Source organism: Miniopterus schreibersii, assembly GCF_964146895.1.
Source record: "Miniopterus schreibersii genome assembly, chromosome: 2".
In the NCBI taxonomy this organism is placed as follows: domain Eukaryota; kingdom Metazoa; phylum Chordata; class Mammalia; order Chiroptera; family Miniopteridae; genus Miniopterus; species Miniopterus schreibersii.
The window spans coordinates 175,807,994-175,819,646 of record NC_138102.1 but is presented as its reverse complement, the minus strand read 5'-3'; the positions used below and the strand labels follow the sequence as shown (position 1 = coordinate 175,819,646).

General features: G+C 42.8%; 1 protein-coding gene across 5 annotated transcripts in view; it reads right to left on the bottom strand.

Moving 5' to 3' along the window:
- Positions 1-237: 237 nt before the first annotated feature.
- The window catches only part of LOC308551499 (overexpressed in colon carcinoma 1 protein), a 34,081-nt gene continuing 22,665 nt past the window's right edge, over positions 238-11,653 (bottom strand). The window contains exons 3-8 of one of the 5 annotated variants that reach the window (XR_013998043.1): positions 6,623-6,658; positions 5,127-5,206; positions 4,532-4,564; positions 4,081-4,115; positions 824-1,110; positions 238-472 (exon numbers count right to left, since the gene is read on the bottom strand). Coding sequence is in view for 2 of the 5 variants with exons in the window: in XM_081126055.1 (XP_080982181.1) it covers positions 4,111-4,115; positions 4,532-4,564; positions 5,127-5,206; positions 6,623-6,658 (154 nt within the window). In the remaining 3 variants the exon portion in view is untranslated. Of the gene's footprint in view, positions 1,111-4,080; positions 4,116-4,395; positions 4,565-5,126; positions 5,207-6,622; positions 6,659-11,653 lie in introns of all 5 variants that reach the window. The other 4 variants (XR_013998042.1, XR_013998044.1, XM_081126055.1 and 1 more) reach the window with 4 other exon arrangements.

Genomic DNA, 11,653 nt, shown 5'->3' with positions numbered 1-11,653 from the left:
CACAATCATTTCTTAGTGTTTCCTACCTTCGATATATTTTTAAATCAACTTGATGTCCCTACAGTTGTCATATGGACCAAATATATAAGATAATGCTCTTATTCTTGTGAAAATTTTGGTTTATTATGGAAATCTATTTATGTATCATCTTCACATATTGACATATTGTAATCTATACATCACAATGACATGTATGACCTCCTTGAAAGTGTTCTTTTGAAAAATAAGAAATCCAGGTAAAGAGGGATAAAAATGTTTTAATTATTGAAATACATTGGTAAACTGAGTAATTTACATTGCAATACTAAGTGGATACACATGGTCATTATCAGACTAAAATCTTTCCAAATCTCCCACTAACCATCTGTCACAGGTCCTTGAAATAGTACAGAATTAACATGAGGAGATGCTGTGATCACTTGAAGAGACAATGGGAGACTCATTTGCTATGAAATGTCTGTAGTTACAGAGCCTTGGAATAAAGGAAACAGGAAGTTAATCAAAATGTGTACATGGCATGCCAGTTTCAGTAATTTATTTTCAAATACTGCGATGTCATACATTGCTCCTAATAAGGGAAATTCTCTGACACTTAAATAAAGCTGAAAAACAAATATTTGTAAAAAAAAGGGAAAGAGATAACAGTAAGAATCAATTTAATAATTCTACAGCTAACAATTAACACAAAGTAGAAATAGTGAAAGATAACAGACAATATATTACTTCAGGTAATTCATTTATAGTGCCTCATTATCTTCAGTTACAAATAGAATAAGGATTTTGTTATATAAAAACTATCAAAAGAGTATCAGTGAAAAGATACCATCTTCAGGAACCGCTGAATGGCCAGGGTGAAAACACTGCTGCGCAGAGCAGGCTCGCTGGGCAACAACAGTCTGTGAGCTCGTCTTTCGTAGGTGGACCACGGAAAGTTCCAGATACAGGTGTATTGTTTAACCAGTTCCTTTGTAGTGCCACACCATTCAATATGCACCCACGGCTTAACCACAGACTTAAGAACTTTGGGGAGGTTGGGGGACAGCTGACTGTTTAGAATTTCCTTGGAAATGCCTGTGCACATTACAACGCCTCTAAATCTTGATGAGCAAGCTACGAAGATAACAAAGGGAAAATAATTAGCAGGCTTGAAAAGGTGTGACATCAATAAAAATATATCCACTTTAAGCCTATAAATTATTTACTGATTTTCTTTTAAGTGAAACACACATTCAACATTCACTTACTATTTATTTAAGACTTAATGCATGGCTGGCACAGCACTCACCACTGACTTGTATAGAGAGACAAAGTCAGATAGAAAAAGAGACTACAAACTTACAATTAAAACACCACATAATAATGCCCAAACCCAGCGGCATGTCAGCATCACCCACGTTAACGGTACCGGCTGCTTGGCCACAACCCCACCCTTCCCTACTTGGGACGGGCCGAGCCACCCGCATCATGTCGAGGGGGACTGTGATGTAGCTAAGTCAGGCCACTGGCGTCAGAGCCATCCCTTACGCTCCTCTGTGCTGGGAGAACTCCGCACATCCAAATGGGCATGACTTTCACCCTCGAGTCATCTGTAGAAGGAACTACACATTTGTATCGTGATATAAGTAATTTTAAAAGATTCCGAAATCATTCCTCGATTTGATTCAAAAAGTACCCAAGTCAACCTTGAACTTTAGCCAGTGAGTGAATTCTGTGGCTTTATTTCAAGAGATTTTACATGTGAGACCAAAAAAGGTATCTCCACTCCTTTCCAAAAAAATGTCTTTCTTTCCAAAGGACAGTGCTCTCGTCAGGATTTCTGCCCAGTAATTTAAGCCCGCAAAGCCATGAGTTCAGATGAATTACAGATAAGTACCAAATGGGCGCTTAGCAACCAGGGAAAATGGACAGCCTTTCAACTCAGGAGACTTTGCGGGTAATTCAAAGGAGGCAAAAGAAAGATCAGGACCAAACCAGTTGTGGAGAAATAGGGGAAAATTGAGGAGAGAGGGCGATGCATTAAAATAATATACATTTACAGCCATGAGCAGTAAGGAAATATTTTAGCCAGCTGTCTATCAAGTTATGTGGGCTGGCTTACCAGGGCGTTTTAGATCCACATACAAAATTTAGCAATCATCTTGTCTCCCATGAGAAAACTAAAACTGAGAGAAGGTGAGAGAAGGTAAAGGATTCATCATAGGCCCTGTGTTAACAGAGCTGCCGAGTCTCCTGACATCTGTCCACCTGGCACCTTTTCCCACTCCATTCCCATGCTTCCTGTTTTCAGGAAGGTAAACAGTAACATATGCTCTCTTCCAACTACATTATCTTTTTTATTTGATGTTAATAAGTACTACTGCAATAAGGGAAACCTGGCAGGGAATTTAGAAACCTACATGCAGGGTTACAACTCTATTAAAAATACTAGAAACAGAAAATCTCCATCAAATTCCTAGAGAAACTCAAACACCCTAATGTGGTCATGAGCACTAGGGAACAAAGCTCCATGATGCTGTTGCCTTGATGAGAAAATCTTCGAAGAAGTGGCTACCCAAGATTGTTATGTTTCTTAAAGGGGAAAAACTAGTTACAGTTTCTGTGTCTCCATCCCTCAGTGGGAAAGCTTATTTGACTCCATCTGTGAGCTTATTTTGTGACCCCTCCCTGCCCCAAACACCAACTCCAGTACTGTCCTTCAGCAAGAAGTAGGTTCAATAGCAAACTAGTCTTGCTTTGGGTCTGCCAATGGCTGGGTGCTGGTTACAAAAAGAGTATTATAATGATGATGATAAGAGTGATGATGATGATGATGACAGTGACGGCAGAAGCTACCATCTATTTCATATTTAATCCTAACATCAAACCTTCAAGCTAAGCATTAGTCCATTTTATAGAGTAAAAAATGGAGGCAACAAAGGGGAAGCAGCCTGGTCGGGTGGCTCAGTTGGTTACAGCATCGTCCCATACACCAAAAAAGTTGCAGGTTCGATTCCCGGTCAGGGTACACACTTAGGTTATGGGTTTGATCTCCAGTCACAGCGCACAGGGAGGCAACCAATCAATGCTTCTCTCTCACATCCATGTTTCTCTTCTCTCTCTTCCTTCTTCCCTCCCCCCATCCCATCCTCTCTCTCTAAAAATCAATAAAAACATATCCTCGAGTGAGGATTTAAAAAAGGGGGGGAGGTAATTTCTCAGCTCATAAGTGGAAGAGCCTGAATTCAAATCCAAGGTTGTATGGCTCCCAAAGGAGAATGGGCTATCTCAGGAGTCTCAGGAGATAGAGCATTCCCGGTCACTGGGGGTTCAAAGAGGTAAGATGTCATTCAGCAAGGCTGAAAGACAGTGGGAGCCAAGCACTGAGTGGGCCATTGGACCAGGTGAGCTGAGGTTCTCTGCCTCTATGGAAAGGCTGCTTGGTATCTTTTAGAGACTGGGAGTAGGTAACGAATGAAAGCTATTTTCTCCGATCTTGATCATCTTATTATAATTCTGACGCCAAGCTCCTCACCAGGATCCCAGGTCAGTGCATCTTTTAAACAATGTTTTCTTCTGTCCACATTGAACATGTTTTATGATCTCCAACCAGTAAACCTGGCCTATGGTTTTACTATTTCTTCCTGTATAACTGGGCACTGATGTAGTGCCCCTCTCCACTGGAGTTTTGGTACTACTACGTCTCCTCATTAACTAACTTCTGCTGCTGTCAAATAATGTTGATCCTAAGCTAATTCCCAGCCCCAGCCTCTCTAGTCTCTCCCCATCATTTCCAAGGTCCTAGCCCCTTAAAGTTTTTGGTAATGAAGAGTGAAACCTCACTGTTTTTGGTAAACACTTGGCCTGCTCGTGTTAAATGAATTAAGTTGCATTTAAAATAAAATTAAAAAATTTTAAAACCTGCAAAGAAAACTGAAGACCTCTTTACAATAAAACATGTTTGGTTCTACAGATTTAACCACAAAATGAAACCCCCTCCCAATCCTGAAGTCCAAGGTTTCTTAGAAATACACAGCAAAATAATATCTACAGTTCATCATCAAGGCTAAATATATACAATTATTTAGAAAAAATATACAGTACCTCTTGATTACTGAGTCATGATACTTTCTTCTAATCTTAAAGAGAAAATTAAGAAAAGTTAAATGTTCAGATTATAAGGAACACATTCTAGTTTCTTACAAAACCAGAGAGTCATGACATACATTATTTGCTGGTTCAAATCATAAAGTAGAGAAATAGCAATGAGGAACGAATAAGTAAAGGATGTTTAATTTAATACAGCCTTGTGTGCACATTAGACATCTTAATCATTTTTTAAAACTCTGCATGAGAAAGCTGTACAGTACTTAGTACATTAGCACGCCTTTTACCATAACCCTCACATAAATAATTTACCTACGCAAGAAGCTATCTACAAGGTGCAGTCACGCCAGTTAGCAAAAGGACTTCAGCTCGGCCCGCGGGGCTGTTTGTTGAGCGCCATCCTGTGCACCCAAAGGTGGCCGCTCCAGTTCCCGGTCAGGGCACATACCTGGGCTTCGGGTTCGATCCTCGGTCGGGGCACCTACAGAAGGCAACTGGTCAGCATTTCTCTCTCACACCCATGGCTCTCTCTCTCGCTGCCTTCTCTCTCAGCATGTCCTCAGGTGAGGATTTAAAAAATTTATAAATTTTCTGTAAAAAGGGCTTCATTCACGCCACAATTACTAAACTCAGAAAAAGGAGCCTCACTTCATTCAGTTGTACAACAGGCAGTCCCTTTTCCTCGAGCCACCAAACTGATTATCAGCTAGTCGTCTTTATAATACACCATAGGGATTTACCTTTAGGTCCTACAAAACCCCATAAACTGACAGACACATTAGCTTCCATTTTCACACTGATCACCACTGAAATTAATAAAAAATTTAAAATACCAACACGCATGGAGTAGAACCACAAACAGAAGCAAAATTAGGACTCTCATCATATGGGTGGTAATTTTAACAAATGATTACAAAGAACAGATACATGGTTCCCTGCCACTCAGTAATATGTAGGCTGAGTCAAGCAAGCTGAAATATAAATTTCATATTTTTTCACAAAACATAAATCTTTAGAGAAAAATATCACATGATTTTACTTACTTTTTCCAACAGTCTTTGTTTGACTGGATACCATACTGACAGCTTCAGATGGGAGGCCAACATACACTCCTCCGTAGTTTCTTCCAGAAGCAGATATGGAAAAAGCAGACCAATCTCAGTGGTACCATATATATTTGAAGAAAGCGATAGAAGCATGGAGTACTTCCAACAGTTACAGAATTATTAAAATAAGTCATGATTTTTCAAAAATAGAATTCAGAATATTATTGCCCTGGGAAATGTAATGTTTTCTGTTAAAAAGAAGATAGATGATATAGATAGATGATAGATAGATAGATAGATAGATAGATGATAGATAGATAGATAGATAGATAGATAGATAGATAGATAGATAGATAGATAGATAGATGATAGATAGATAGATGATAGATAGATGATAGATGATAGATAGATAGATGATAGATAGATAGATGATAGATAGATAGATAGATAGATAGATAGATAGATAGATAGATAGATAGATAGATAGATAGATAGATAGATAGATAGATAGATAGATAGATAGATAGATAGATAGATAGATAGATAGATAGATAGATAGATAGATAGATAGATGATAGATAGATAGATATAGATAGATAGATAGATAGATAGATAGATGATAGATGATAGATAGATGATAGATTGATTGATAGATAGATGATAGATAGATAGATAGATGATAGATAGATAGATAGATAGATAGATGATAGATAGATAGATAGATGATAGATGATAGATAGATAGATAGATAGATAGATAGATAGATAGATAGATAGATAGATAGATAGATAGATAGATGATAGATAGATAGATAGATGATAGATGATAGATAGATGATAGATAGATAGATGATAGATAGATAGATGATAGATAGATAGATAGATAGATAGATAGATAGATAGATAGATAGATAGATGATAGATATGATAGATAGGAAAGCTGTATTGAGTTAGTAGAAATTTTAGATATTTTACTTACAATAAGAAAGAAGAAAAGTTAGAATGTTGTAATTTAGTATAGAAATAAATACCAGCAGAGTGACATGTAACATTTATCAAGACTTCAGAGCAGCCAATGTGATATTCAATGCTATGGACACACGAAAACATTTCATCTACAGGTAAATATAAATATAAAATTCAGGGAGCAGTTACCCAGAGGGGGACTGGGAGGGCGGGGCAGGCTGAGAAAATGAAGGGAAGTCATCCCATTAGGGAGAACAGGACACCCAAAGGCCACAGGATGGAAAACTACCACAGGTCACATGCACAGGACAAACTTGCTTAAAAGAGACTAAGATAATGAACCCTGGGCAAGTTCTTTTTCAGACCACATACTCCATGCCAAAAGTTTTGCTGGTGGACTCTCTATTACATTGGTAGTGTGCTACAGTGTTAAATTAAATTTGGAGTTAAATTAAGCCATGTTAAATTAAATCCATGAGATGTGGCCAAAATTATTCAAACTAAAGCCAGCTTCAATATCGAACATACCTCCTCTTGTCATCTTCTGTTAACGATTCTTCTGTTCTAAAAGGTCAAAGACATTTGCTGTGAGGTGTTTGGTTACATAGAGACTTCATTTTTGGTTATGAGAAAAGGGACTCTGAGTTACAGTCTATTTTATTTCACGTTCTCCCATCCAGTATTTCTGTAACACAGTGTTCTGTCTCTACCCCAATCATTCATACACTAACAAATTGGTAATTTTCTACTTAACAAAATATGCAAACCCAGCAAATGCCAAAAAGCCCAACTGCAAACAAAATAAAAAATTGAGGGCAGCCAAAATTGGAAAAGCACAGAAATTAGGCATCAGGAAGGCGGTTCTTCTCTTGGCTGTGCCCCTGCCCCCTGTGTGACAGACAGGCTGTGGGCAAGTGGCCCACCTGTACCTCATTTGTAAAATAAGGGGGTTGACCAGATAACTCCGAAGGCCCCTTCCAGAGTCCTAGCACACTATGATTTTGTGTTTCTCATGACAATTCAGTGGCACAACTCCAAGTATGAACAATTAGATTATTTTTTAATCTAAAAAAACTCCCACTATTTTATACATGATCTGCTGCAAAGAGGAGGAACTGTTTAAAGGGAAGTTTGCAGAGGGAATCACTACTATAAAATGCACAGCCCCTTTCCTTGCATAAGAATCTATATTCTGCTCAAATTCCTTGGCATATTTCTGAGAGGATCAGGAAGCTTTCCTTGAAGCACTAGTTAGCATACACGAGTTACCTTTCTGAAACAAAATAAAAACTCAACAAGATTCAAATATATCTGCCTGAAGTCACCATGGAATTCTTAGGGGCTTCAGTCAAGAAGAAACGTAGACTGAAAACATCTGAACAGCTTCACTGAATCTTCTAGTTCTAGGGACTAATTGTAAGTTCACTCATTTCAAAGCTGTATTTCAAATGTATATGTACATGAGATTTTGCTTCATAGCAACAGCCCGTAAGTCCCAAATCTATAAAGGAGGGGACTATAAAGGTGGCAATTATCTGTAGAACATTGGCCATGCCCACAGCTAATACTCCAGTCAACAGAGTGCAAAATCCCTGGGAGGTCTAATGGATCCAACTGAGCACATAACCTACACTGGCCAGGTAATTATCAACTTCATTTCTCTCTTGCTAAAGTCGGGTCGTTTTTTAATTCAAAGGTGTCAAAGTCATACTGTAGTAAAAATGGTGTTAGGCTTATTGAAGTGGTTTGACAAAGTGTTGTTTACTCCTTGTAATTAAAATGGATTTATAACCTGTTAGTAGGTAATAAGAAAATCACAGTGACAAACTCATTCGAGGTTATTAGAACAGTTCACCTTGGTCCTGAGTGACTCACATTATCATGAAATTGTTTTTGAAGCTATATACAACTGGCAGTTCTGGACATAGACAGTCTCAGGTTTTCTGCCACAGCTAACCTTTTCATATCCAATTACATGTCTGTTTATTTTAATTCTTTCCCTTTTTAATTCTGCTTAAGAATATAGTCAAGGTTTTAAAATATATTTTAACTTCCCCAAATATAAGAAAATCATAAACTGTTTTAATCTATTATACCTTATTTTTTATTTAATATCCTAAAACTCAATCTGTATTCATATGTGTCAGTAGTTTGTAATGGTATTAAAATAAAAGTTTTATGCATTCTAAAAAAACTAATCAACAACCTTACACATCTAACTGACAGGAAATGATAATGTAGCTGCCATATTTACTGGATAATAAATTAAGCTTCAAATGCAATGCAATATGTTGAAACATACCATTTATAAAGACTTATCAGATGTCTATTCTTTTAAACCTTCAAATAATTTATCGCGCCTGCCTTTGCACATATGCCCCCATCTATGACCGGGGACCAAAGACGACACGGGTAAAAATGGCATCCTCAGCGGGTCCCTCCCGTGTGCGGGCAGAGTGCGGGCCCTCGCGCACGGCCACCCGAGCGCTCAGGCCCGAGGGATGGGTTCCGAGAGCCGTGTGAGTAACACGCGTGCAAACCAGCACGCAAGGGCCACACTCCCACTTCGGGGGGAGCCACCTCGCTGGCTTGTCCCTGGAAGTGTTTCTGACTTTTACACACAGGGCCCAAAGGGAGCGTCCGATGTGCGTGGGACACCCACGGGTCCCGCCGGGAGCTGATGGGACTGGAGCCAGCGGCGAGTAAGCTCCGGCCTCACTGCGGGAACACGCAGGTTTCCATTGCGCTTCTGGAGTGAAATCAGCCTGTGGCCCCTCAGGCCCAGAGCGTCCCCGGGAAACCGCGCTCAGGCAGAGCCCCGGGGACGAGCCCGGCTGTCCCCTGCGGACTGGCTGGCTTTTCTTCCTGGCACTGCAGCTGAAGTGGGAGAAGGGAGGCCACCGGGTGGCCTGCAGCGGGGATGCCTGTGCCCCACAGCAGGGAGGCGGCAGGGAGGGAGACGGGAACCCAGGCCACCCGTCCCCAGCGCTGGGAGAGCAGTGACCGGACCACGCGGAGTCTAGAAGGCCCGCAGGAACGGGGTCGCTCCTCCACCTCCTGCCTGTGCGGGGGCAGCTGGCAAAGCGGGGGATGAGGCGACCTGGGCCCTGACCCTCCCTTGGGAGGGCCGGGACGGATTAGCCATGCTGGGGCAGATCCCGGGGAACCAGGCCAGCCCACAGCAGGTGAACTGCACAGGAGGCCAGGCTGCTGTGCGCCTGCCGCCGACGCTGCTCAGGCGGGAGCTGGTCCGAGAGCCGCGGCCACTCGGCGGCCCGTGACCCTGCTCCTCGGACAAAGGAGCCAGCGATGCACACCAGCCGAAGAACAGTTCCAAATGGGGTTCGGGAGTCACTGCCAGGCCCCTACACACAGAGGTGCTGAACGTGGGAAACGTGGGGGCAGAAATTTGGGGACAACGTGAGCACCCCTTAATCTACCACAAGCAGGGAATAAACCTTGAGAATAGGGCTTCTACCAAGAGAGCCAAACACACAGGGTCACAGGGGGTAAGGGGCCAGGTACCACAAACCAAACCCCTCCAAACAGAGTGAAAGGTGACTCTTACCACTTTCCCTCTCCGCTCCCCTGGCCCGGCCTCGATGTCACCACTAGGGAGCCAAAGGCCAGGCTCAATGAGGGGAAAGGAAACTAGCACCGATTACCAAAGGGTCAAGGGTGATCTGGAAACAACTATGTGGCACATCAAGACAAAAACGTGCTCTTGCTAGGGGACCTGTGCTGGACATGAAGCCACCGTCCCTCACCACCAAATCCCCGACCCTACTCTGTGATCTGGGGCTAGGCCTCTGAAACCCACGCTCCCCTCTGCCAGCTGGCTCCCTGTTAGGGTCCACACCAAGGATGCTAAAGTGCAAAATGAGGAAAGGGCTGCTCTTTGCAGCTGTGGGCGCTGTCCCTGTCAGCATCGTCCCAGCAGCTGGCTCCAGTGTCCAGAACAGGACCCTTTGCTCTCCTTTTCCGGTCACAACAGCTCAAGCGGGGGGCCGGGACAGTGGCTATGGAGAGGCCTGCAGCTGGGATCACTGATGGATTTCAAGTCAGATGCGTCAGCCCCAGCCTGGAGTGCCCTGTCGTCTGAGACCCCGGTATACCAGCAGCGCCAGGCAACATTCCCCTCAAAAGTCTGGGCCAAGCGCCCCAGAACCCCCCTTCCTCCAGCTCCCAGACTTTAATAACCCTGACCTCCTTCCTTTGTCACTCCAGCCCCAGCCCAGGTAGCCACTAGTCTGTTCCTTTCTGACATTCTAATCCTCCAACACCTGCTTAACCAACTCCAAACAGGAAATCCTCTCGCTAAAATAGTTCCTATGATTCCCTTCACCCTGACCCGGCACTGACTGATACACTACTTGGCAGCAAGAGTGGGGTTTATCTCACCCGCTGAACCTGTCTTACTAAAGCATCTAAAAGTGCGTGTCATTTTCTGTTCATCAGGTCCAATCACTACAACATCATCAATATAGTGGACGAGTGATGCACTGTGGGATATCAATAAGATCAAGATGCTGCAGAACCCAGGATGTGAAAGGCAGGGCGTCTATGACACAGGCAAGACTGTGCTGGCGTACTGTGGGCCATGCCAGGAAACTCTCCTGGTGGCCCTTGCAAACTGGCACAGGGATGAAGGAGTTGCCAGACCAAAGGGGGCATAATGGAGCTGAGCTCTGATTATTTTTGATAAGATGCCACATCTTGACCAGCAGCTGAAATTCGAATCACCTCTTCACGAGGTCTACAATAATCCACAGTCACTCTCTAAAAGAAATCTCCCTCTGCACAGGCCAAATAGGCAAGTTGGATGGGAATATGAGAGGCATCTCCATGCCTTTGTTTTCTCAAGTCCTTTGGGAGTTCACTGATTTCTGAAATTCTCCGAGGGATCCAATATTCCTGTTAATTATTATCCTGGAGGGGAAATTCCGTTGGCTTCCGCTTGGCCCTTCCTACCGCGATAGCCTTACTTCACAGGCCAGAGGGCCAACGTGGGGATTCAGCCAGTGGCCAAATATGTGTACTCCAATCATGAATGCAAGAACTGAGAAAATAACCAGAGCCTGGGCCTGCAGACTATTGGACCCATTGAAATTCCAAACAGTAGCAAGAATTCCATTTTTCACCTGACTACCATAAGCTCACACATGGACTGGTGGGCCAGAGTGGCATTTTGGGGTCCTCGGGTATTAACATGAGCTCAGTGTCTAGAAATCTCTAAGAAGTTCAGGTACTTCCTTTAGTTCTGGGCACAGTTGTGCCAATAAATGGACACGAGCCCCTTTGGGGAAGACAGGGAGGAGTATCCACAGCACATGCCTGTAGCCGTGTTGAATGTTCCCTCGGGGAGCATGGCCTCCCCTTCTCAAGGGACTCAGAGACTAACTTGAGTCCGGAAACTCAACTGAGGCTATGCCTTTCCATTGTGATGACTCAAGTCAGGGTCCTGACTCCCAGACCAGAGTCTTCCTCTTATGGAAAAAAACAGAGGGAGAAAATTAACCTTGAGAAGGCCATCCATCTAATTCATCCCTGGGGAGGCTG